Source organism: Odocoileus virginianus, chromosome 21, assembly GCF_023699985.2.
Source record: "Odocoileus virginianus isolate 20LAN1187 ecotype Illinois chromosome 21, Ovbor_1.2, whole genome shotgun sequence".
Classification (NCBI taxonomy): Eukaryota; Metazoa; Chordata; class Mammalia; order Artiodactyla; family Cervidae; genus Odocoileus; species Odocoileus virginianus.
Genome location: NC_069694.1, coordinates 3,166,172 through 3,194,097, shown reverse-complemented (window position 1 = coordinate 3,194,097; position 27,926 = coordinate 3,166,172). Strand labels below are relative to the sequence as shown.

The 27,926-nt window shown below is 37.8% G+C and overlaps 1 protein-coding gene across 1 annotated transcript; it reads right to left on the bottom strand.

Annotated features, from left to right (window-relative positions):
* Positions 1-229: 229 nt before the first annotated feature.
* YIPF7 (Yip1 domain family member 7) lies at positions 230-27,926 on the bottom strand. The gene is made up of 6 exons (XM_070451954.1): positions 27,827-27,926; positions 24,571-24,687; positions 18,482-18,640; positions 8,784-8,931; positions 3,631-3,812; positions 230-647 (listed from the first exon to the last, which is right to left on the bottom strand). The coding sequence occupies exons 2-6, from the start codon at positions 24,684-24,686 to the stop codon at positions 485-487; spliced, it is 768 nt and encodes a 255-aa protein (XP_070308055.1). The 5' UTR covers position 24,687; positions 27,827-27,926; the 3' UTR covers positions 230-484.

Below are 27,926 nucleotides of genomic sequence, written 5' to 3'. Positions count from 1 at the left end.
AGAGAGATAGGAGATTCAGTTCTCAGGTGAATAAAACTCTAAATAATCCTCCCCTGCAATTCTCCAAAGGTCCTGGACAGTGTGACTTTAACCACTTCTACACAGCTTGAAACGTCATGAAGTTTTCTCAAAAGGCTCAGTGTAGATTTCCTCTACCCAGTCAGCATATGATTTTACTTACTTACAATTTCTCAGAAATGCATCCATTAAGAAAAATAGAGTCCATCAGTACAACAACTATATATCCTTTTATTTTAAAGTATTTTAAATTGTTTTAATGCACCAAACAAAAAGCAAATCATCATTCAAATCAAGCAGCCTGTTAGAGTCCCATCCTTAAGTGCTATTTTGTCTCTCTGCTTATTATTCTCTTTTAACAGCGATAAAAACAGAAATCATATGACCAAATGTGAATGCTAAACCATTTCCAAGATAACCTGAACAGCAAACAAATAGATTCCTGTAATGCCATCTTGAACACGCTTCAGAAAATTGTTAAGAGGGCAAAGAGTCCATAAAGTAAGGCGCAAGGATAGGCAATGAGAAGCTGCTGTCCTTCCATGGCCAAAGCTGACATGAAGATTTTGGAGGCCGAGAGACTACACCAGCCAGTGATGACCAGTGCCGACACGGTTCCGAAGGCGCCCCTGCAGCAGAGACCAACGAGACGGTTATCTACACCAGGAGAGACAGGGGCTATGGATCACAGCTGCCTCTGAAATGTCCTTGGTACATTTCCTCCGTTTGTAAAATGACGGTGAAGGGTCACAGGAGCTAAAGGCCTCAGCCAGTGAGAATTTTGAGTCAAGCTCACCACTAGAAGCTAAACATTTCATAGTTAGGTAAAAACTCAGATGACTGGAAAGAGGGTTGACCTGTAGTCACTTTCATAAGTCAAAATTTCAATTACTAAAATTCTTTTATATGAACTATGTTTCGAGACTTCTTTTATAACTACAATTTTTTTTATATATAACTACAAATTTCTGTCCCCTGCTTTCTTCCTACGTGTACCCACTGTGTGAGCAGAAAAATGACTGACTTGAATTCCAGCGGGGTCCCCACCCCCCAGTGACCCAGGGCCGTGTCCAGGGTTGCTGTCTGAGACGGCAGAGCCAGACACGGCTCAGGGCGGGGACAGACGGAGCAGGAAGGCACAGGTGTGTGTGGCCTCCAACTCATTGCGGAAGGTCCCTTTGGGTGGTGAGGGTGTAGACTTTTATTATATTGAAATGGATTTGTTCAAATTGGTATCTTCAGAAAGTAACTGTGGAGGCAATTGGTTCTTTAGGAAGAAATGAGAATGAAGTGACTTGACAAAAACTGCACGTAAGATGGGCATTAAGTCAAGAGCTGCTAACTCCCAGCACATTGTTCTGTTTGCCATCCAACTACACTGCCTCACTTGATCTGGTTGAATTTGAAATTGAGAATTGTGCTTATTATTTGTGAGAATGACAGAAATACCTACTCTTAATAGTTGAACCAAAGCAAGACAAGTGAAAAGGTACACTGTGTAGTTTGCAATGGCTTAGATTATAAATAAACCAGACATATTTTAAATCACTATAATAAATATTGTGCCTGTTGGTTTAATTAATACCTATTAGAAACAAAATTTAGAGGATTCACTTTACCAGTTTTTGTGAACAAAAATGTGAGATTAAATATGATTCATTTGAATGTTATAGTGATATGCCCAAAAAGGTAATATCAGTTTCATAGCCTTTAGGGATCAGTTAGTTGTTCCTTATTAATATAACTTAATGGATTCTTAAATCATCCTTTACATTTCAGAATGAAAATCTAATGAAAAATATCAGACTTTTGATGATTCTCAAAATTCGAGTTGTAGTTTTTATTTTGTTCTTATAATAATCCAGAGTGATTTAAGATGCCCCAAAGCTCAACTCTGCTAGAAATAATGCCTAAAACATAAAAATTTTTAAATGGCAGATCATTATAGTATTCTTTGGCAAAAGCATCTGAAAAATAGAAATTGTAAAACTGAACCCTGTAGTAACATGTCAAACATCCATATCAAACAACACAGTAAACAGAAGAGCTAGTTAAAGAACATGATATACAAAAGTCAGGGACAAGATTCAGTAAATACACACCTAACTTACACTGTGGGCTTTGCTGGCGGCTCAGATGGTGAAGAATCTGCCTGCAATGTGGGAGACCTGGGTTCTATCCCTGGGTTGGGAAGATACCCTGGAGAAGTGAATGGTTAACCATTCCAGTATTCTGGTCTGGAGGATTCCATGGACAGAGGAGCTTGGCAGGCTACAGTCCATGGGATCACAAAGAGCTGGATATGACTGAGTGACATTCATTCACTTTTCACATTGTACTTACACATTCAAGGTTTCCATTTGCCATTGTATTCCTCTTTTTTAAGGGTTTGAGTACTCACTGGTAACGTAAGGGTTTGCTCTACGTTATTCTGAAGGCTGTTACTTCCAACAAACTTAGAGTTACCAGGGGGTGAAGAGTGGGCGGGATAAACTGGAAGATTATGAATGACATATACGTTCTATTACATATAGAGTAGGTAACTAATAAGGACCTACTGTACCATGCAGGGAACTGAGCCCATATGGGAAAAGTATGCAAAAAACAGTGGATATATGTACAACAGATTCACTTTGCTGCACAACTGAAACTAACATAGTATTCTAAGTCAGCTACACTACGATAATTTAAAAAAAAAAAGACCATTATTTTCAAAATGAAACCATATTAAAACAAAAAAACACTTCCACCTATTCAATTCTCGTTAAAGTTATGAAGAAAGTATCTGAGATTATATCTAAACAAAAATATTAGTCTTTCTAAAATGTTTATCTGGCATTGACAAAGTCTTTAGATAATGACCTATCCAATATGGTGTTAATAACCTAAAACTTGGATCATCCAAGAAAAAAATGTGAAATGTGTCTATATGGAAAAATGAGCTCTGATCTCAAATGTTTCTTTCTAATTGGGTTTGGAGCATGGAGGTGTCAGAGGACTATGCAATCACTTGTTCTCCCAGCCCAAAGCGAGTGCTCTGTATACGCCCTAGGAAAGTGCCCAACAGAAGTATATTCACTGAATCCTTACAAATACTAACTGCCCAGGAAGCAAAAAAGAAAAAAAATGTTGACTGAGTGTATATGCCATGAAGTTCTCTAGCATCAATATCCTCACCAGGGTTCCTGGGAATTGTGCAATACGAGGAGCCCAGCTGAGAAAGAACAGTTGCTTCCCTCCTAGAAGACAGAGTGCCTGGGAGCTGAAGCAATTTGTCAGGGTTCACCAGGCACTGACTCTTCCTAATTCAAACAGTGAATTTTCTGTAGTTGGTTATATTACCCTTGGCAATAGTTCATATTGAAGAATGTGACTATGAACGAAGTACCAATTTTAAAGATAACTTGGTTTAATTTATTTTTTAAATCATTGAAATAGGAACAGCACCTGAGCCAAAACCGACCTACTTTCCTGAAACTGTGTGTAGCTTTTAACAGCCAGTCTCCCCAATCTTCCTCCTAAAATGATCAGAAGGAGGTTAACTTTGCGCTGACGCGGCAAGCTTCGGGGATGTCTGTGCACGCGGGGTCGATCAGGGACGCAGACACTTACTGCAGCGAGAAGAAGACGGCGCAGCCGGAGAGGATGACCATGGGCAGCAGGCAGTAACCCAGCACGCTGGCCACGCAGCCGCAGGACACTCCCGCCGAGCTCATCAGGTTCAGCAAGGCGTGAATACCTAGGCAGCCAACGGCGCTCACGCCATACACGTAACCAAACTGGACTTTTCCTGCCTGAAACAACGGGAAGAAAACAGCCTGGATACACAGTGAACATCAAGAAGAAATCCGATGGTCAACAAAGCGGAGAATACTTTCGAATCATTCAGCTCAATGTTGTTCATGTCTTTGGAGTATAAGCATCAGGAGACTGGGCGCTCTAAAGAAAACACTGATTGTAATATGGATTCGGGTCATGAGAACAATCCCCTCCTCTATACACGGGATGGCACAAGCATGCTTATTCTCCCAGACTGATATTTTTATTATAGATTGCCTGTTGGGGTACTAGGCGTAGGTGAGGATATATTTTCTTCCCATATTTGTTGAACAATTAAATGAATGAAAAAATTACGATTTAGTCTTGGAGATTTATAAGACATAATAGTAATATTAGCAAACATCTGTTGCATTTACTATCTTAGGTCCTATTCTAGAGATTTCACATAAATTAAGTTATTTAATCCACACAATATAATGAGTAGGTATCATTGTTGTACCCATTATACACAGGAAGAAACTGTAGAGAGATTATGGGACTTGCCTAAAGTAAAACAATGCTAAGCAGTGATGCTTGGCCTGAACCCAGGCAGCCTGGCTCTACAATTTAGGCCCTTAATTCCTGCAGAAGCTCTAACAAGTGACAAAAGAAGGGGACCCAGGTGGCACAGTAGCAAAGAAAGTGAAAGTGAAAGTCGCTCAGTCGTGTCTGACTCTTTGTGACCCCATGGACATACAGTCCATGGAATTCTCCAGGCCAGAATACTGGAGTGGGCAGCCATTCCCTTCTCCAGGGGACCTTCCCAACCCAGGAATAGATCCCAGGTCTCCTGCATTGTAGGCAGATTCTTTAACAGCTGAGCCACAAATCCATCTTTCAACGCAGGAGATGTAGGACACATGAGTCCGATCTCTGGGTCAGAGAGATTCCCTGAAGGAGGAAATGGCAACCCACTCCAGTATTCTTGCCGGGAAAATCCCATGGACAGAGGAGCCTGGCTGGCTACAGTCCGTGGCGTCCCAAAGAGGTGGACACAACTGAGAATGCACACACATGCAAGCTAGCATATCCCAAACTTATGTGACAGAGAATCCTATGTTTTCATAATGCCTATTACCAGCTTAACTAAACAGACTTGATGAAAAACTGATTTACATAAAGCAAGCAATAGTGAATCATAAAGGTATTGTTAAAGGAAGTCAGACTGAAGTATTCAGGATAGACCATTGATCTGAGCATTCATCAGATAGCCATCACCCACACGATACTGGAGACTTGTTGCTGAAGCAGCTCCATTAAATTCATCCAGGGAAAGTCACAAACTATTGTTGATTCAACAGAAGATATTTTAATGTTTGCTATCTGAGGATGCCAAATCTCCAGTAAAAAATGCATGTCATTTTTATATACACATTAAGCTAGTTAGAAATTCTAGATAAAGATTGAAGAGGCTGACTCTGATTTTCATGGAAATTATACAAAACTAACAAAATTAATTCACAGAGAGAGAGCTTTTTAGCTGTCATTTTTTTCTTTTCCATAGCTGTTACTCATGAAGTCCTTATGTCTTACAGAATAAAGAGATATTTATTTTGTAGTCAATTAATGGAGAATATCATGACCATTTTATTGTTCAAAACTGTCAAGCTATTTTGAATTTTTCTTCCTCTGCAGTTAGGGAAGTTGATCACTACTAAGTTCTTTCCCAAAATGTCCCTGGGCTATGCTGCAGAATTCTCCCCTGCATTAGCCATAAAAAGTCCTGGCTATTTTGTGAAGTAATGCTGATAATGCTAATGGGTATGCTAAAAGAAACACATCAGTTATGTACTGCACTATTGGGTGAGCTTGTTCCACTTGGAAAATAGTGACAATTTCAAATAACTTTCATGATTAGAGAAACATTTTACTTGACATTTAATTGGATGGGATAATTCAGAGGTACAAATGGTTGTAATGGTAATACACAACTTCCCTACAATCAAAGGACACATAGCTGGCCTGTGACCCTAACCAGTTTTGTGAATGGGGTAAACAGAGGGTAGATTAAATTAATTTGGTAGTAAAATTGTCCTTTTGCATATCAGTTACTGACTTCTCTCTTTATCTCTTTCTCTTGTTAGATTATCCAGTTTGAGGCTTAATTCCATTTGGCAGGGGCCATTCTCATATTTTAATGTGTTTCAAATTCTAATAAGGATTTGTAATTGAAGTGGAAAATAAATGTTCAATTTCTTTTTACACTTCAAAGTTTTGAGATCATCCTTGTACCATTACTACATCTTTATTTGAAATACTTCTTATTCTTGATTATGCTTTTATATTGGCCATGCACGTCCCTTTTCCAGACCACACTTTTAGCTCTACTAGAAAAATTAAATGGAGCCATAGTTTTAAAACACTTGTGTTTATGGTTTGGGGGTTGAAAATAATTTTAAGAGGAAGAATAAGTAAAATGAAATCTGTGTTGAGTGTTTGAAAGAAGTTCTTTCTGGTTTGCTTCCTGCAACATGAAGAAAGTCCACTAAAAGATATTGTGCTTTTTATCAACATAAATCATAAAAATGATGAGTATGTGACTATGAACATTACACCTCTGGAGATAATGAGCAGATTTGAATATTGTTTCTGGATTTAGTCTTGCTTTCTTTAGTATACTGCACTACCAGCTCATAAAATCATCTTTTACATTTTAATTTCAGATATCCAGGACAGGGTTAACAGCCTCAAATGAACTCTGAGTTAAATCTGGCTTTATTAATATCCAGCTGAATTTTTCAGTCCTTATTGTTCTACATGTATCAGAATCAAATCTGGAGTAACCGCATGTGATGGTAAAGTTGAAGTGAAAATAGCTGCCTAAATCTTTAAGAAAATATGAATTTTTACACATTTCCCCAAATTTCAGAACTGAAATGAACCTTAAGAATCACTTGTATAAGCCGTTTTTTTTTTTTTTTTCAAAGTGAAAAAAATGAAGGCCTAGAAATAAGAAATAAAAAGTTCAGGATCTTATCTGGAGGCAAAGTTAGGGGCAGATCCAAATTTTTCACTCTCAGTTGAGTTCTTTGTTTGTATTGTTTTACACTTAAAATATTTAAATAATTCCAACTAACATTATGTGCCCAAAAAATATCTTAATGGTATTAATTTTTTCCTTTAGGAGATGGTAACAGTAATATTTTCTACCAAAAAAAAAAAAAACAGCTGTTATAATACAAATTACCTGATAAAGAAACAAGAGTTAACATGTTAAATTAATTGTTTCTGACTATTTGATTAATTTACATGGTCTTACTGGTGGCTCAGAGGGTAAAATGTCTGCCCACAATGCAGGAGACCAGGGTTCGATCCCTGGGTTGGGAAGATCCCCTGGAGAAGGAAATGGCAACCCACTCTGGTACTCTTGCCTGGAAAATCCCATGGACGGAGGAGACTGTAGGCTACAGTCCCTGGTAGGCTACAGTCCGTGGGGTCGCAAAGAGCCAGACACGACTGAGCAATTTCACTTTCACTTTCACTTCACTTGCAACTTAATCTAATATTATCTATTTACTGTGGCAAAGACAGAAGGAACGTTTGAAACTAAATCAAAACTCTAGTTGATATAGTGTTATACTTGCAGAGTATTTGCATTTGCTGTAGTTCAAAGGAAGAAATAAGATGCCATAACTAGGTACTATTATACTGGATAAACATGACATACTTATTGACCAAGTTACAATGCAGAAACTGGATTTCTATCAGAATTTTGATTAGTATTATGTAATTAGTAATGCAAAGGGAAAAGTAACTTAGTTGCAAATACATTTCATAGCTCCTTTTGAGAAGTATAGCTACACTAGGGGAGTGGATAGCTGTAAGAAACGGAAGTGAACTGAATAACTAATTCAAGGACTTTTCCTAGCATCTTAAATTTTCTATATCATCTCTCTTGCCAAGTTTACCACTTTGTGCCTTAATGAAAAGTACTTGTCAGACTGGCCTAACCATCTTTTTCATCCTCTGCTTTTAATGTACTGTCATTACCGCCTTAATGTGAAATCATAGGCCTTCCCTATTTCTTCTTTTTCTCTCCTTTTTTAAGGGGGAGAAAACATTTTTCTAAAGTATGAGCTAGAATGTCTTCTAAACTTTACTTAGGAGGAAAAATGTTCTTTTTCGGTGACTCCTAATGTCATTGCTCCCATATTTAAAGAATGAGACCCAAACACAAGACAAATGGTGAAGTCAGTGGGGGAAATGCCTTCATAAAAAACAGAAAACTAAAATGACGGGGGAAATATACAGGTCGAAAAAACAAATCACTGCTTATCATTGCAAGTCTGTGTATTCATAGTAGCCTAACCAGGAACAAGGAGACTCATCTCAGACCTCACAGAATATCTGCAATAGTCTGGAGACACAACCCAGAAAAGAAAATAATGAGTAAATATGGGATATTTGTCTAGTCTTATGACAGAAATCACACAGAAAGCAAGAAATAAAATTTCGGCCCTATTATTTCCAAATTTCACATGTTCCTTCAATTTTTTCAGATTGATAGTCTTTTCCAAACAACAGAAAAAGGCTTAACAATAAGAAAATCATTTATATAATTTCCTGCTTTGTTGAAAATCTGACTTGGTGATTTGATTTTCAAAATTCTATTTAAATTTACTTTTTTAAAATTTGTTGTAAGAAGTGATGACAGTTTCTTTTTGCCATTATGGTTCAAGTAAATATGTCTCTCTTACCCAAAAAATGTAGTCATGAATTAAACAAACAATTTTCAGTTTATAAAGTGATATACTTCTTTCTGTATTTATAAAGACGACTTCAAAAAAATGACATTTGGAAGGGCATACATTAAAATCTGATACTTGGCTGTTGTGTATACATAAGTAGAAATACGGTATTGTAAACATGAAACTCAGATTATGTTGTAAACCAATGTTACCTCAATTAAAAAAGAAAAAATTCTAGAACTCGCTGCTGTTCATTACCAAAAGTAGGGTGGCTCCTAGAGCCATACAGAACAGGACCGGCCCAGTGAGGTCTGTTTCATTCATAATGCTGCCATCTGCTGGCTTCATTGGGTTTAACACTGTCAAGGTTTTTTGCCATATGTGATCAAAATTAATTCCAAGTTCTGCAAAAAAAAAGAAAGAAAGAAAAGGAGATAACATAAATATAGAAAAATAATCATGAATAATATTCTTTAATTAAAGTTAAATCATTGATTTACACAGCAGTTTAGTCTGATTGTTATACCATCATAGTCTAAAGTTCTATGTAATATGTATGATACATAGAAATCTTAAAACAAAAAAAAAGAATGTATATTCCCACACAGTGTCCTAGAGGATATATTTTAGAGATATAGTCAAGGAAAAAAATTCATGCCTTCTGCAGCAAATAGATGGTTAAAATATAGCCAAAAGTGAAGAAATGGACATTTTCAGTAAAAATATAAAATATAATGGTAGCTAACAAACCAGAAGTCCCATCTTATTGCACATTTAGATATTTCTTTTTCCTGTGTTTTTGACTGCTAACACTTTTGAAAACTTGTTCTATAAAACATGCATCATTTTCAAATCAGTTCAGTTCAGTCGCTCAGTCGTGTCCGACTATTTGCGACCCCATGGACTGCAGCACACCAGGCTCCTCTGTCCATCACCAACTTGCGGATCTTGCTCAAACTCATGTTCATCAAATCCGTGATGCCATCCAACCATCTCATCTCCTGTCATCCCCTTCTCCTCTCACCTTCAAACATTCCCAGCATCAGGGACTTTTCAAATGAGTCAGTTCTTCGCATGAGGTGGCCAAAGTATTGGAGCTTCAGCTTCAGCATCAGTCTTTCCAATGAATATTCAGGACTGATTTCCTTTAGGATGGACTGATTGGATGTCCTTGAAGTCCAAGGGACTCTCAAGAGTCTTCAACACCACAGTTCAAAATGATCAACTCCTGGGTGCTCAGCCTTTTTTATAAAAACTCTCACATCCACATTCAACTCCAACATCCACACATGACCACTGGAAAAACCGTACTTTGAGTAGACAGACTTTTGTTGGCAAAGTATTGTCTCTGCTTTTAAATATGTTGTCTACGTTGATCATAGCTTTTTTTCCAAGGAGTAAGCGTCTTTTAATTTCATGGCTGCAGTCACCATCTGCAGTGATTTTGGAGCCCAAGAAAATAAAGTCTGTCAGTGTTTCCATTGTTTCCCCATCTATTTGCCATGAAGTGATGGGACTGGATGCCATTATCTTTGTTTATTGAATATTGAGTTTTAAGCCAGCTTTTTCACTCTCCTCCTTCACTTTCATCAAGAGGCTCTTTAATTCCTCTTTGCTTTCTGCCATAAGGGTGGTGTCATCTGCATATCTGAGGTTATTGATATTTCTTCTGGCAATCTTGATTGCAGCTTGTGCTTCCTCCAGTCCAGCATTTCTCATGATGTACTCTGCATGTAAGTTAAATAAAGCAGGGTGACAATATACAGCCTTGACATACTCCTTTCCCAACTTGAAACCAGTCCATTTTTCCATGTCTGGTTCAAACTGTTGCTTCTTGACCTGCATGCATATTTCTCAAGAGGCAGGTCAGGTGGCCTGGTATTCCCATCTCTTTCAGAATTTTCCACAGTTTGTTGGGATTCCCACAGTCAAAGGCTTTAGCATAGTCAATGAAGCAAAAGTAGATATTTTTCTGAAATTCTCTTGCTTTTTCAATAATCCAGTGGATGTTGACAATTTGATTTCTGGTTCCTCTGCCTTTTCTAATTCCAGCTTGGACATCTGGAAGTTCCCGGTTCACGTATTTCTGAAGCCTGGCTTGGAGAATTTTGAGCATTTCTTTGCTAGAGTGTGAGATGAGTGCAATTGTGCGGTAGTTTGAGCATCCTTTGGCATTGCCTTTCTTTGGGATTGGAATGAAAACTGACCTTTTCCAGTCCTGTGGCCACTGCTGAGTTTTCCAAATTTGCTGCCATATTGAGTGCAGCACTTTCACAGCATCATCTTTCGGGATTTGAAATAGCTCAACTGGAATTCCATCAGCCCCACTAGCTTTGTTTGTAGTGATGCTTCCTAAGGCCCCCTTGCTTCACATTCCAGGATGTGTGGCTCTAGGTGAGTGATCACACCATCATGATTATCTGGGTCTTTAAGATCTTTTTTGCATAGTTCTTCTGTGTATTCTTGCCACCTCTTCTTAATATCTTCTGCTTCTGTTAGGTCCATACCATTTCAGTCCTTCATTGTGCCCACCTTTGCATGAAATATTCCCTTGGTATCTCTAATTTTCTTCAGGAGTCTCTTCCTCTGTTTCTTTGCACTGATCACTGAGGAAGGCTTTCTTGTCTCTCCTTGCTATTCTCTGGAACTCTGCATTCATATGGATATATGTTTCCTTTTCTCCTTTGCCTTTTGCTTCTCTTTTCTCAGCTAACTGTAAGGTCTCCTCAGACAACCATTTTACCTCTTTGCATTTTTCTTCTTGGGGGTGGTTTTGGTCACCACCTTCTCCACCCATTGTTCTTCAGGTGCTTTATCTATCAGCTCTAATCCCTTGGAAATATTTGTCACTTCCACTGTATGATCATAAGGGATTTGATTTAGGTCACTTGAATGGTCTAGTGGTTTTCCCTACTTCCTTCAATTTAGATCAGAAATTGGTAATAAGGAGTTCATGATCTGAGCCATAGTCAGCTCCTGGTCTTGTTTTTGCTGACTGTATAGAGCTTCTCCATCTTTGGCTGCATAGTGTATAGTCAGTCTGATCCCAGTATTGACCTTCTGGTAATGTCCATGTGTAGAGTCTTCTCTTGTGTTGTTGGAAGAAGGTGTGTTTGCTATGACCAGTGCATTCTCTTGGCAAAACTCTATTAGCCTTTGCCCTGCTTCATTCTGCACTCCAAGGCCAAACTTGCCTGTTACTCCAGGTATCTCTTGACTTCCTACTTTTGCATTCCAGTCCCCTACGATGAAAAGGACATCTAATTTTCAACTAGCAGTGTTATTTAATCTGAAGACACTTAGCTTAGGTCTGGTATTTTACTTCCAGTCTTCCTAATGAGCTATGCTATGCTAACTATGTGAAACTCCATGGAAGATAAAAGGTAATGGTTCTTTCAGCAAGTAACAGCAATCATGGGTGCACACGTATTTTAATCAGGCCAAAGCTCTGTGTTGCTGAGTCTGTGTATTCAGAGACTGAATTCTTGAGATAATTAACCTTTCTCTTTTTTGAGTAGTGATGGTAAAATAAAATAACCAAAATTACTGAAGCCCAGTGTTTGTGAGTCTAAACTCATTTAGAAGTTTCTAATTTTTTTCCAGTGCCTTATTTTCAAAGAATTCTGACTCCCACATTACACACCCCTCTGCTAGATTCTATTCCTCGTATATATTTTTTCATTAAAGAGAAAAGAAAAACACCCAGACATTTGACATACACTGAATATAGAAATAAATTCCAGCATTACATCAGTTACTTCTTTCACGACTCCAATAAACTTTAAGATGTAGAAAAAGAAAACATTTGTAAGGAAGAGGAAGGTAACTTCACTACTTAAGAACCAGTAATTAAGCTGATTTCCCTCCTACTATCATTTTAAATTTGAGTAAGACTGAGGTGGGGGTTAGGAAAAACTGAAGCTAAAGTACTATAAAGTACATACATTTCAGTTGAAAAGAGTGGAAATCTTTTAGCTGAATGATTTTACTGAATTTTGCTGTAAGCCGTGAAAGATTTACATGTGTTGATCTTTCTGAATGCACTGAGGCAAGTACTGTTAGTTTATTTCTACTTTGTGCATTAGATGGTTGAAGTTTGGGGAGATGAAGTAAGTTTTCCAAGTCACAAAGCCAGTAATAGAAAGTTTAGGTTCCAACACTGGAGAATCTGACACAAGAACTCATGCTTTTCAAATAAATAAATAGATAACAGTCCAATTAAAAGGGTAGAGGAATTGAATAGACATTTCTCCAAAGAAGACATCCAAATGGCCAACAGGTACATGAAAACGTGCTCAGCACCATTAATCATCAAGAAAATGCAAATCAAAATCGCAATATCATCTCACACCTGTTAGAATGGCTAACGTGGAAAAGAAGTCAGTGTGGGTGAGGATATGGAGAAAAGGCAACACTTCCATATTGTTGGTGGGGCTGTTAATTGATATAGCCTGTATGGAAAGCACTGTGGGGGTTCCTCAAATATTATAAAAAACAGAACTGCCATATGACCCAGCTACGCCGCTGCTGGGAGTATATATGAAGGAAACAGAAACAGGATATCAGAGCGATACCTGCACCCCCAGTTTGGGAGCAGCACTGTGTGAGGGCTGCTAAGTCAGTCCGCCTGTATCCGACTCTGTGACCCTGCGTACCATCGCCGCCCGCTCCTCTGGCCATGGGATTCTCCAGACGAGGGCGGCTTACTTACGATGAGTGCCGCCTGGGAAGATAGCAGCGTTGGGTACAACACTGAAAACCACCTTGGTGTCCATTGGTGGGTGAATAGAGTTAAAAGCCCTCCACACCATGGAGGGCTTCCCTGGTAGCTCAGCTGGTAAAGAATCCGCCTGCAGTGCAGGAGACCCCAGTTCAATTCCTGGGTTGGGAAGATCCCCTGGAGAAGGGATAGGGTGCCCACTCCAGGATTCATGGGCTTCTCTGGTGGTTCAGAGGATAATCTACCTGCAATGTGTGAGACCTGGGTTCGACCCCTGGGTTGGGAAGATCCCCTGGAGGAGGTCATGGCAACCCTCTCTAGTATTCCTGCCTGGAGAATCCCTATGGACAGAGCTGCCTGGTGGGCTACAGTCCATGGGGTCACAAAGGGTTGGACACAACTGAGCAATTAAGTGCATGCACACGCATAGACACACACACACACACACAACACACACACACACACACACACACAAAGGAATACTATTTAGTCATAAAAAATGAGGAAATCCTACCATTTATGACAACATGAATGGACCTTGAGGGCATTTTTCTAAGTGAAATAAACCAGAATAAAAAGCCAAATACTGCACGGTATCACTTGTATGTGGAGTCTCAAACAATTTAAGTCAAACTTACAGAGCCAGGGTAGAAAAGTGGTTGCCACGGGGTAGGAGAAGTAGGAAGAGATTGGTAAAAGGTTAGAAAGGCAGAAAAAGAACCCACCTTTTAACCATAGCTTTGGTTGAGTCAATGCGCATCTAATCTCACAGTGTTTGTATTTTTTTAAGCGTGCTCAGCTCTCCCACGAGAAGGGTTGTACTCCCAAATCATGGGTACCTGGCATTCATCTTCCTTGCACAGGATTTAGGAACCCTCTTTGGTCAAAGACAGGGTATCGTTTAATTCCTTCTATAGTGGCGTGTACCACCTAAACACCCTGCAGAGCTAGCATTCTACACAGAGGGTGTCAGATGGAATTTCAGTGATCGCCATAACAGAGAGGGGTCTTGCTCCAACAGGGACCTGGGCATTTTCAGAATATCAGCCAGACATGGCCTGAATTAGGATAGAAGGTGTATCTTTCACTCTTTCCACATCCAGGTTGACAACTGCTAGCCACCCAAGCTTGAAAAGAAAGAATATGAATTTAATTTGAATTAAATTAAAAGTGCGCAAATAATTTTACATTTCAACCTCCCTTTTTACTTTTACAGTGCATTTATATATTTCTTAGTGAACATATACTTTGGAAAATATGAGCAGTTCATCAATTTAAAATAGGTTAGGCTGTCTAACGTGATATTTAAAGTAGCAGAAGATTTCAAAAATAGACAAATGCTTAAGTTGAAGTTGATGTCACCGAGGCTTATGTTGTTTTCAAATTTTATTTTCAACTTAGACATTGACATTAACAATATGCTTTCAGTTCTTATTACAATAAAGTGACTTTTAATTCAAAATAACTTTTTCCTCAAAAAGTGTCATTATTATGCTTGAAGAAACCCAGATGAAAAATTTTTACAAGACATTGTTACTGATTTCAGGCACTTATTTAACGGCATAATTAACTTTTGCACGTTTCAACATTGAGTCATGAAACAGTAAATGAACATAAGATCTAATAAATTTTTCCATAAGAAAAAAATCTTATGTGTTTTTTACCAAAATACATTTTCATAATATTTTGTTTTAAAATTTATTACATGGTATGCAAATGAGACTATATGTATTTATCAACTGTAGTACTCTAATATAACACCTTATTTCACAAGATAAAAAAGATGAAACTGCTGTGAAACTTGATGCAAAATTCATTGTTTTGCTGTCATCTAGTGGTAGTAAAGTGTACAATATATGCGCTATAAAAATGAATTAATAGCTTTGTTTTCTATGCAAATTGTGGCATTGGCCTTTCAAATATGAACATCAGGCTATGCTGCAAATATAAATACCAAATGTCACAGTAATTTTTCTAGTCTGACAGATTTGAATTGACTATAATTTATCAAGATGCATTTGTTAACACATTGATTGAACATTATCACATAGCAAAAGTTATCATTCTTACAGAAAACCAAGCAAAAGCAAGCTTTTTAGACAGCAAACTGAGGAATAAACAAACACATTTTCAAACAGTCTGTTTTTGTGCAAGGGGTAATTATTACAGGTTCATAATTTTATAGGTTGTTTTGGTATACGCTCAATAAAAACTAGCAAATGTCATTTATCATCTTATCCTAGAAATCCTGCATATGGTCTTTTTATACCTTTTCAACAGATAATGCTTGAAGCTTCACAAAGTCATCCTGGCTGAAAGAGCATATTGGATCAGAGTCTAGAAATTTCATAGACTCAAAATGCAAAATTATATTAGCTACTGTCATTTCTAATATATATTTGGTGAGTATAATCACAAAGAGAAAGAAAATTCTAGGAATTTCTCTAAGCTGTAAAAAGGAGGAGGGGAAATTTAATATATTTCCTATTTGAAATTTGAGAAGACATCACAGGAGAATGTATTAGAGTTTAGAATATCAGAATGGAGGTATTTGAGACAAGTAGAAAAGATTGTATTCAATAAATATTATAGGAAAAATTGATTAATCATAAAAAAGTTAAATTCTACTTCACATACTAACCTAAAACAATTTTCAATGAACTAAAATTTTAAGTCCAGAACAAAAAGATAATTAAAAAATTTAAGAATCTATAAGAAGATATATCTTTCTGGCTTTAGAGCTGGAAAAATATAGTCTAAACAAAGAACAACTGGAAAAAAAATTACCAAGAAAATGTTTTGGGGGTTGAAAACATAAATATTAAAATGTCTATATGCTCTAATATCCCATAAATAAATTAGGTGGCAAACACAATCTATGAAAAAAGCATGAAGTACATATTCCAGACAATAATAAATATCTTTCATATAAATATCTCTATAAATAAAAAAAGAAAGGAAAACTCTTAAGATTCCAATAGGAAATCTGGCAAAGAAAGAACTTTAAAAACAGAAAGAAGCAAAAACAGTCAATGGTCGTGAAAAGAAAGTCTAACTTCTCTAGTAACTAAGAAATAAGAAGTATTATTTTTTTGCCTTTTTTGCCTCTGAAATTAACAAAGACGTTTACTATTACACTGTGTAGGTGTATTGGCTCATCATTTTCCCAGATGAGTCTGACAGGGTAAATGCCTTTGACCCAGCAATCCCAATGTTATAGATTGATCCTGAGGACAGATTTTGTACAGGTCAAAGTTACCTAATGTGATGTTCACCAAAGCATTATCTATTACAAAGGAACAATATTTAAGATTTAAATTATGGTGGTGGTTTCGTCACTAAGTCGCGTACGACTCTTGTGACCCCACAGACTAGTCTCCTCCATCCATGGGATCTTCCAGGCAAGAAAACGAGCAGGCTACCACTTCCTACTCCAGGGGATCTTCTGGACTCAGGGATCGATAGAGCCTGTGTCTCCTGCATTGCAGATGGATTTTTTACTGCTGAGCCAGATTTAAATGATGATATTTGTATATAATGGGCCCCCCAGGTGGCTTGGTGGTAAGGAATCTGCCTACCAGTGCAGGAGACGTGGGTTTGATCCTCAGTCAGGAGGATCCCCTGGGGAAGGAAACGACAAAACCCATTCTACTGTTCTTGCCTGGACAATCCCACGGACATAGGAGTGTGGCAGGGATAGTCTATGCGGTCACAATGAGTGGGCATGACTTAGTGACTGACCGTGCATGCACTTCTATATAATAGATCATGTTTCCAAATAATATTTAATGACTTTAAAGAATGCAAAGATAAAAATGCTTATGATATAAGGTGATTTTAAACAATGCAAAACTTCATATCCATAGTATGATCTAATTTTTAAGTATTTACAAATATATATATTCAAAGAGAGGTAGTATTTCATTTTTAAGTGTGTGTATATATATATATATATATATTCATAGAAAATAAAATAAAGGCTGGAATAAATATTATCAAATCATTAATGATAGTCATGTCTCAGAAACAAAATTTTCAGTGACTTTTATATTTTTATTCATATGTCTCTATATTTTCCAAATTTCTATTTTTGAATATAGCCAATGATGTTTTTTATTTTTATTTTTTTAAGTAGAGATGTTGGGAGCGTCATGGCAAATACCTAATGAAAATAGGTTATAACTTTCAGGTATTAGGTATCAGATATAGGGGCAACTTAGAATGCACGGTTAAACATAAAAGATGCAAAAATTCAACTGGCCTCTAAAGTTCCAACAGATTGATTATGTAACTCTCTGTACTTTTCTGAATGGTTTAAACCTTTACCCTCTTCTTAATTTTGAAGGCAAAGAGAGAAGAATGTTTTAATATCAGGTGGCTGGCTGTGTCCAAACGATGATCTTTTGGTGTAAAATACTGGGAATGTTAACCTATCTGTTTTCATTGGACTACATAGAAAAGAGAGCAGTTAGCCTGTGAATATTTCTCCTTGGCTCCCAAATTTAAATCTCCTTGAATTTTAGTTTTCTAGCATCATGTTGACATGCCATAGGAACAAAAGTAGCAGACATAAATTGGCTGAATCTTAAACATTTTTTAAACAGAAAAAAATCAATGGATGGGAGGTCCTTGAAATCTTTGGAGGAAACGTTCATCTGTAAGGGTCCCCAGGTTTCCTTGCCACCAGCAGTGCTACTTACTGGAGTCATATTCCTCCTCACTTAGTCATACCTAGATGAGATGAGGGGGCTCACATGAGCCAGGAAGGATAAAAAGAAAAAAAAACTCGCTTCTCCATGATAACAAAAATAGAATATTGAGAAACTACCCCTGTTGCCCCCTGGCAAGCATAGCAGAAAATAGTAAAGCATGCTGCTATAAAGTAGCTACATTAACTGGGTGGGAAGAGTGGTTACTTTGATATAATTACTTTGCCCAAAGATGTTCACTGTTGTCTAGAGATGGCCAGGGAGTCCACATGTAAGAAACAGTGAAGAAACATTTAAAAACTGCAAGATTGACATAGTGTTAGTACATATCTACTTCAGATTTTCCCTACACAAACAAGAGACAAACTCCCATTGGTTTAATGTGTCTGTCCGGCAGACTCTCATTTATATGTGGAACAATCACATAAAACACTATATGCAGCATGCTGATGGTGTGCGTTAAGTGCTGATTATTGCTATTATTCTTCAAGCTGTACACACATTAATAGCACTTCCTTAACTTATCTTCTAGTAAAGGAGGCTCTTCATCAAAGCTGTCAACGTAAGAAGACGGTGAATAATAATCCTGGTTGGATGCTGGCTGAAAAAACTGTCCAGAGTAGCCTGATGACACGAGCATCTCTGCTGGGACAAAGGCAGGCTGAGGCTGCTCACTGGCTTGTTGTCTAGAAAAAGGACAATATTGATACTGATACATCTAAGAAAGTGATGTCATGATAAAGCAAGGAAGGAAACTACAATTTTCCTTTTATAATTTCTCCTGGTTTTTATGACTATTCATCCATGAAAAAATTAACTTGCTTGACGTTTAACCTAAACAAACAAAAAAATGAAAAGTAACTAGTTTGAGAAAACTCTCTAGAAGAATGATCCATACTGACTAACATGCACTGATTATTTGCAATGTGTTGGACACTTCACATTTTTTTCACATAATTAATAGTCTGCAAAGTAAAAACTATAGTTTTAATCTCATCTTACAGAAAAAGAAGTAGAGATTCACGGAGACTGAATGACTTGTCTGGCAACACACAGTAGCATTCAAATGTTGGACAGTGAGCTGAAGCTGTCTGTCTGAGCAGTGCCCTTCTAACTACATGATGATGCTTTCCCACTCATTTTGCAGGGATTATCACCAAATAGGACATTCCCTATAAGTCTGGGCAAGTAGCAATTAAAAAATCACAGTCATACTAAGTGAAGCAAACTAAAGGCAAATATCACATAATATTGCTTATATGTGGAATCTAACAAATGAACTTATTTACAAAACAGAAATAGACCCCCAGACACAGAAGAGCTCTGGCCCTTCCCAGACAGTTATTTCCAATCAAATTATCTTTGAGTCCCTGATTAAAAGTCTTTCATACCTGGCTTCACTGTTCCTCTATTAAAATATGTGATTTAGTTTTGTCAAAACATAATGTTTAAATATTTCCTTGATTGTGCTTTTATTTGTTCTTTATTTTACCATTTATGTGAGAAAAACAATCTTAGTAAATAACTTCTTAAAGCTAGAGAATTGAAGGAAGAAATGGGGGCTAGTCTACAATGTTATGTGGTCATTTCAAAGTGTTTTTAACTAAAGGAAAGGAAAGAAACATAAAGAATGGTCCCTGATTACAGAGCATCTCAGTTAGCCCTTTGGGAAGGTAGATACTAAAGTTCTGATGATTTAAAACCCAACACATTATTCCAAATTACTGAATTAGACCAAAATAAACAGTGGACTCTGGCAGGTGGGATTTAAACATTAGCTTTGTTAGCAGGCATCTCTTCTAAAAATCATTTCAAACAACAGTGAAGTGACTGCAAAAAGTTCCTTCAGAACAACTGGCAACATTTCTGGTCACATTTCCCTTCTCTTACTTTCTGACTCTACGTATTATATTTCTGCCTGTAATGATAGTCGCATGGTGGGATGTATTCTGAACCAAGTAGAGTGGTTGGCAAACAGGACTTCTGGAGACCAAAGCCTGCATTCAAATCTCAATTTTATACTCTTAGGCAAACTGTTTCACCTCCTATGCCTCTGTTTCTTCATCTGTAAAAGGAGGACAATAATAGAACTAATAAGGTTATTGTGGATTAAATTATCTGAAATCAATAAAGCACTTAGATTAGTGCTGGGCATATAAGAAGCAATCAATGGACACTAGCTAAGTGTGTGCATGTTCTCTTCCTGAGACTGACTCTAGACAGCTGCCTCCCTCCCTGGAACAGCATCTCCTGTATTTGTAAGTAGTTACTTTCCAGCCCGCCACTTCCTCATAGAGAACAACATTAATCAGAGTCCACGAGTTTGTATTCCTTCTGTGCTGGTCATCTCCAGCTTTTCCCCACTTTGGTTCCCCTGGAACACCCACACTGACCTTCACAACATACCACCCAACCTGTGTTTTCCTACCGGGAGAATCTCCACTATACGCGTGCCAGGATGTCTATTCACAACCCAGGAAGCAGTGGGCACCCCTGGTCCATATACAAACCCTCTGAGTGTTCACTAATTCTTCAGCATGCCCCTTTTCACCACCTACAGCTGGGGTTATACAATTCCAACCAGCCTGAAGAGGCTTGTCTTTACTCAGATGATATTGTGTTGAGATATGGCATGGCCTCCATGGGGAAAATGTTTCTACTTGTTTCTGTAGCAATAGGACTTAACATTCACCTTCCCATGTAAACATGGAAGATAGAAGATCACTGTTAGGTGACTCAATTATAATTTCTGTGGTTGCAGAATTGTTTCTTGTAGTCAGTTTTCTGTGTCCCATCAGACGATCACTAGCTACATATTTTATGAGATGGAAGTCCAGAACTATATGGACTTCTATCATGATGGTCGACTGATGCTACTTTCCTTTGTCAGCCTGATCCCAGGGGAATGGGGGTGGCGCGCTGACTCCCAGTGTCATATGGCAAGCTGAAGTATAAACCAGGGGGCAAGGAATATACCATCAAATAAGCATAGCTCATTGTAAGTCCATCTCCACATTTGGACTAACATTCAAATATGTGTGCTTTTCACACAGCTGGGTGACATACTTCTTCAGGAACCTGAGACTATGAAAGTTTTCAGAATTTGCAACAGATCATTTGAAATAGCATTGTTGTTTAGTCACTAATTGGTGTCCACCCCTTTGCAACCCAGTGGACTGCCAGTCTCCTCTGTCCATCAGATTTCCCAAGCAAGAATACTGAAGTGGGTTGCCATTTCCTTCTCCAGGAATCAAACTCACATCTCCTGCACAGACAGGCAGATTCTTTACCACTGAGCCACCAGGTAAACCCTTGAAATAGCATGACACCAAAAATATCCATTGGCTAAAAAACTTTAGTCTGAACTCCCAGAAACATTTTATCTATGTAAGTCTCCAGTTAAGCCAGTAAACAGACATTCTAAGTACCCTTGATTGTACAGGGTGAGTCTGGTGGCAGTGTGCTTTAGGATCTGGTGGCCAGGGTATTTGGCTTGTTTAACATGCCCAGATCCTGGCTCAGTCAGCAGGCACACAGAGCTATGTGGCACTGACAGAGCCATCTCAAACATTCGAGGAAGATCTCTGGGATTCAGAAAAGCTGATCCAGTATGTAAAGGCCTCCTGAAACTTTTAAAGGGAATTTTCCAGTTGTCACCTTTCTGCAGAAACCACACTTTATTACTCTAAATTATTGGCAGAGATTTCTCATTTCAAAAACTGGAAAACAACAGTGAGAAAATTCAGCCTAGATAATTGGCTGCAAGCATTGGAAATAATGCCTATCGGAATGACTGGATAGTTAAGCTTTTTAATGAGAAAAGTCCATTTCTTAAACTAAGAAAACTTTATACAAATTTATTTATTCATAATAAACACATTCAACCAGCTTCGGATCACAATGCCATTCATTGAGCAGAATAAATTTTTTTTGGATGTGATTTCATATTGGGGAGGAGAGGATGGGGCACGGGGAAGAAAGAGGAAAAATAGACATATTGATTATATTATACTGGATTCCTATATCTTTTGCCAGTATGGTCAGCATCTTGTTCTGATTTGGGATATATTTTAGTTGAACTACTCACTGTATGAATAAAAGATCAAATATCAAGTCATTTGATGCAAACCAGTAAATCACTGACCTGACTCCATGTTTTATGTACCTCATAAAAGTACCACAGTTAATATACCCTTTTCTAATTCCTGGACTTGAAGCATGGGTTAGAATTTAGAGGTTACCACATTCAAATCAGGACTTGGATTTAAATGTTAAGCATCTGAAATAGGCTAAGCCATCAACTTGATAATGTAATCATAACTTGTCCTCACTTGGTTATATTAATTTTTATCTTCTTGTCACCTCAAATTCTGTTGATACGGGCAATCAAATGGAAAAAGGAAACAGAGTGGGCTAGGGTAGAAGAGAAGTCTATAGTCTGAGTCCCTGATTAAGGAGAGAGCTTTGTCTCTATTTTATCAGACATTTTAGCTTTGTTTAGTATGAAAAGGTAGATTGCAGACCCTACCCAGGTGCTATTCCATCTGGAGAAGAGAAAAAACAAATAGCAGGTGACTGGATTCTTTCAATAAAACGGGCACAGAGCTGAAAAATCCTGTTAGATAGCTCTCATGTGGATTATATATTTTGAGTTACCCTCTTGTAAAACCTTCATGCTCAAACTACTTCCCGTGCCATCACATACTTTTCTGTTTTTTCCTGACTGCAAATTGTAAGTCATAAATGAAATAAAGTTCTTTTTCCATTGTTGAATTCTGCAATGAGCCAATTCTAGACAGCCTATTCCTTCTCCCTTATTTTTCTTATAAATATTTTAAATATATTTAATTTGCCTGGTAATATTTAGATATGATGGCTCAGACAGTAAAGGATCTGCCTGCAATGCAGGATACCTGGGTTTGATCCCTGGGTCAGGAAGATCCCCGAAGGAGGGCGTGGCACCCCACTCCAGTGTTCTTGCCTGAAAAATCCCATGGACAGAGGGGCCTGGCGGCCTCAAGTCCATAGGGTCGCAAAGAGTGACAAACGCTAGACAACACAGACTAGGGGCATAAATGGGATAAAATTCCAGATATTTAACTTTAACCATTTTAAGAAAACCTCATGGACCAATGGCTTTCCCTATCGCTTTCAGCAGCATCCCTTCGGACACAGCTTGGAAGACGGCACGGACCTGCCCGTGTCTGCAGGAGTTGTGAGCTCATGAAAACAATGTCAGGATTGCCTGGGTGTCTATGGAACAGAAGAGTCACCACTGCCAGCTGTATTTATTGTTTTCTTTTTTCTCTTAATTCTGAAGTTTTCAAGGTACTTATCTGTGTGTGAAAAATAAACTTCAAGAATTAATACATTTGAAATGTTTGCTATGAAGTTTTTCACCCTAAGCTTGTTGGAATGGCATAAGAAACACACATCCCAGTCTTCCTAAAATGACCCAGCTTATTCGTATTATAACAACATTGTTACCCTCCAAATGTCATGATTTTACAAAAAATTATATGACCACCTTAGTTCTGGGTCTAATCCAACACCCTAGGGCTAGTAGGCTAACCTCACTTTTTCACTAGCTATGTGACCTTGGAAAAGTTCTTTAATTTCTCTGTATTCCTTCTTACCTTTCACTAATCCAGACCCACAGAAGAACATTTAAAGAAGCAGCTGTATAACCAAATACAATGTTTAAGTGACTTGGCAACAAAGTGTGCATTGCCTCTACAAACTATAGTTATATGAAAAAATGACATTTCTATAATGGTTTTACCTTCACACACACTTCCCTACATATTAACACAATTGCTTTTCAGATCATTCTCATGAGGTAGAGAATTAACTTATTATTAACTTATTATTAATATCCTTATTTCTCAGTTGAAGACAGTCAGGGAAGTTGTCTTTCTTAATGCGACAAAAAATGAACGCTAAAACTGGAACTTAAACCAAATTCTTCGAATCCTACCTGCCCTATTTGGGGCATTAGTAAAGGGTAAACACTAAATTCTTAATCATCTTTATATTTATTTTCAACTCACATTGAACTATCAACTTAAATAGCTAACACATTCTGAATTATGTATATCTAGATTTCATTTAGGAATTGCCACACTGAATTATAATAGCATATTTAATTGTCCCCTTCAACATAAATTTTTAAATATTGTGAGGGAAAAGATTATGGATTTTTTCTGTCTCTTTGGGTTTGTAGCACCTTCCTTAATTCCTGACACACAAGCAGGCACTAAATAAACATTTATTAAATTGAATAAAAGCTGTTTCTTGAGGAGTGTCCTGGAAAATATCAGGAAAAAAGAAAATGTTTTGTTTGCCCAGGGCCTGTATTCACACTCCCTGCTAAGTGATATTTTGAAAAGAGGAGGCAAGCCCTTCACCTATAAACGGGCCTGCAGCAATCAAAGGCATTCATGGAGAACTGAATTCATTTCCCTGCTCTTTCCTGACATTTCTTCTTGGACATTTTACTGAGAAATAATGGGGAGAGGTTTGTCTTCCCCCAAGGAAACCACCCTACCTGAAACTCCATGTCAAAATATTATGACTTTTTAAAATGAGAACATATTTCTCCATGTCAAGTACTTACTTTCCAGATCCATAAAGATTTCCACAGGCATTAAAATCATTATAAGTATGCTCCTGATTATCAATGGTGTAATTAGATTGGTAAAAGTCAGAGTCAAATTGTCCCAAGTTTGACATCCTGAAAAATATGAGTGAGAAATGGAGAAGATTAGGAATCAATAAAATTTCTTTTGAGGTATTTATAGGATCAATAGACAATATGATTATGGCTGGATTCCTATTAGAGAACAGGGGAAGGGTATGTAAATGTATGCTAGAAAGCCATTTACAAAACCTATATACCTTTCAGTTAACTTTTCTGAAGTTTTCACTAAGCAGGACTGTGACTAAATTGACTTTGCCTGTGTGTGTGCAAAGTCACTTCAGTTGTGCTTGACTCTTTGTGATTCTATGGACCATACCCATCAGTCATCTCTGTCCATGGGATGCTGCAGGCAAGAATACTGGAGAGGGTTGCCATTTCCTTCTCCAAAATTGGTTTTAATTATCTGGAAAAAAAAAATTCTTCACCTAATACCTTGTTCTCAGCAGTTGAAGAGAAAAAGTTTAAAAGTTGGTATACGTCTTGAAGATTTTCCCTTAAATAATGTTATTTCCTCACTTTAAAAACACATATATAGATAAATAGACACATACATATCCATATAAATATACATATATATATTTGCTGTTGTTCAGTCTGTCAGCTATGTCCGACTCTGCGACCTCATGGACTGCAGCACTCCAGGTTTCCCTGTCCTTCATCATCTCCCAGAGCTGGCTCAAACCCATGTCCACTGGTTCAGTGATGCCACCCAACTATATCGTCCTCTGTCGTCTCCTTCTCCTGCCTTCAGTATTTCCCAGCATTAGGGTCTTTCCTAATGAATAGGCTTTTCACATCAGGTGGCCAAAATATTGGAGCTTCAGCATCAGCTCTTCCAATGAATATCCAGCCTTGATTTACTTTAGGATTGACTGGTTTGATTCTCTTGTAGTCCAAGGGACTCTCAAGAGTCTCCTCCAACAAGCATCAGTTCTTTGGCGCTCAGCCTTCTTTATGGTCCAACTCTCACATCCATACATGACTATGAGAAAAGCCACAGCTTTGACTATACGGACCTTTATCGGCAAAGTAATGTCTCTGCTTTTTCATATGCTGTCTAGGCTTGTCATAACATTTTTCCAAGTAGCAAGAACCTTTTAATTTCACAGCAGCAGCCACCATCTGCAGTGATTTTTGAGCACAAGAAAATATATATCACATATATATATACGTGCATATGTGTGTATATATATACACATATGTATATGTATACATATGTATATGTATATAGAGAGAGACACACACACACACATTATACATATTTAGGTTGGGGCAAGGGCTTCCCTGGTGGCTCAGCTGGTAAAGAATCCGCCTGCAATGCAGGAGACCTGGGTTCAGTCCCTGGGTTGGGAAGATCCCCTGGAGAAGGGAATGGCTATCCACTCCAGTATTCTGGCCTGGAGAATTCCATGGACTATCCATGGGGTAGCAGAGTGGGACACGACTGAGCTACTTTCACTTCACTTCTCTTCAGGTTGGGAGAAACGTAACTGCAGTTTCAGACTTTGAATTTTAAATCACTATAACTAGGCTCAAGCACATCTTTATACCATTATAATCAACACATTTTTGCCAACAAGAAATAAGTTGGTTTATTCTTGTAGCATAGAAATCTGTGCTTCTGGATCAGTGAATTCTTGGAAAGAATTTCTGCCCCTTGCTGGTTGTGGAAGTGTTTTCCATGCTGCTGCTGCCAAGTCGCTTCAGTCGTGTCCGACTCTGTGCGGCCCCCCAGACGGCAGCCCACCAGGCTCCTCTGTCCCTGGGATTCTCCAGGCAAGAACACTGGAGTGGGGTGCCATTTCCTTCTCCAGTTTTCCATGCAAAGTTGCTGAAATACTTGAAGAAGCGGTAGTCGGTTGGCAAGAGGTCAGGTGAACATAGCGGATGAGGCAAAACTTGGTAGCCCAATTTGTATATATATAAAACATACAGAAAGTAAGCTCATTAGCAAAAAAAACATAAAGCAATAAATGCACATTAAAATAATGTATAACATAATCACATTTAAGAATGTATTCCAATATCAAACAGCAAAGTTCAACAATGCAAAACTGCAATCCCTTTTGCACTAACCTGGTAGCTGTGTGTGTGTGTGTGCGTGTGTGTGTGTGCACGTGCGTCATCTGTCTGTACTCTTTGCAAAGCCAGGAAGTAAATGGCTGATAACAATATTTAAGTTTGATTTATTCACAGAGCTTTAAAGGGTGCTAACAGCCTCTCCACTCCCCAGAACAGAGATAAAACCCTCAGAACTCATCTCCCACTTCCGCTCGCTACTCCTTGAGTGGTGTTCGGGACATTTTCCTTTTCGCTTGCCCCGTCTGCTGCTCCAGGGCTTCTGCTGAGTCAGAGGAAGCAAGGTTTGACTTGGCTAGAGGAGAAGCGCTTGCCTTTCCACGCTCTCCACACAGTTTCTACTCACTACTGGGAGTGAAGAGGAGGGCATATAGTCTTGACTGAGACCTAAGGGCTAGAATACAAGAGGGAAAAGGAGGACTCGACAGGAGAAAAAGGTGGGGGAAGAACGTAATAGCAAAGTGGGTAATAGTGTCTCTTTGGTTGAAAATTGGAGAAATGGAATAAAAAAATCTTTTCAACTCAACATGTTAACCGTTATTTTCCCTTGAAAAGCTTTCTATTTCAAAAGAAGAATTTGAAAATCACTAGGAGTAGTTCATATAATAATCTATGGTATACTACTTATAATATATTTCAAATGAAATTGCATAAACAGCTTGAGCTCTAAGGGCCTCATTAATCAGAAATATTCAAGTAACAATTGTCAAATATATCAATCTTCAGCTCAGTAAAAAGGCAAAAATCTACTCTAAAATTAGACCCATACATTTGATATAATAAATCAAGATTTTTTCATTAGTAATATGTATACAAGTAGCTATAAATTATGTAAACCAAAATCAGGACTAGGAGAGTGTAAAATCTTTTAATAACTTGTAATTTTAAAAATTTAGAATTTAAGACCATAACTTTTTCAGTCAATGAAAATATGTTATTATAAAGCATAGGCAATTATTTAACTGAAAGTTCACTAAGTTTTCAGAACATGCAAAGCTTTATGTTAATATGATTATTGGTTTTGCAGTCTTCATAAAACCTAGATTTGTACTTTGTTTAAACGCCAAATTCTTTAGAAGGATCAGACACATACCTTTATATTATTTTATGTTGAAAGATTCTCCAACAAATGTAGCTTTACTTGAGAAATTTTTAACAAATCAGCTCATGAAAAGATGACCTGCTGAGTCTAT

Excerpts from the sequence above, each read along its gene's own strand:
- YIPF7 (XM_070451954.1), bottom strand. The coding sequence starts at position 24,686 with ATGTCAAACTTGGGACAATTTGACTCTGACTTTTACCAATCTAATTAC. Across the intron at positions 8,932-18,481 it reads GAAGAGCCTCCTTTACTAGA|AGAACTTGGAATTAATTTTG; the intron begins AGATAAGTTAAG and ends CTTTTTTTTTGC. Across the intron at positions 3,813-8,783 it reads TAGGAGCCACCCTACTTTTG|GCAGGAAAAGTCCAGTTTGG; the intron begins GTAATGAACAGC and ends CCGTTGTTTCAG.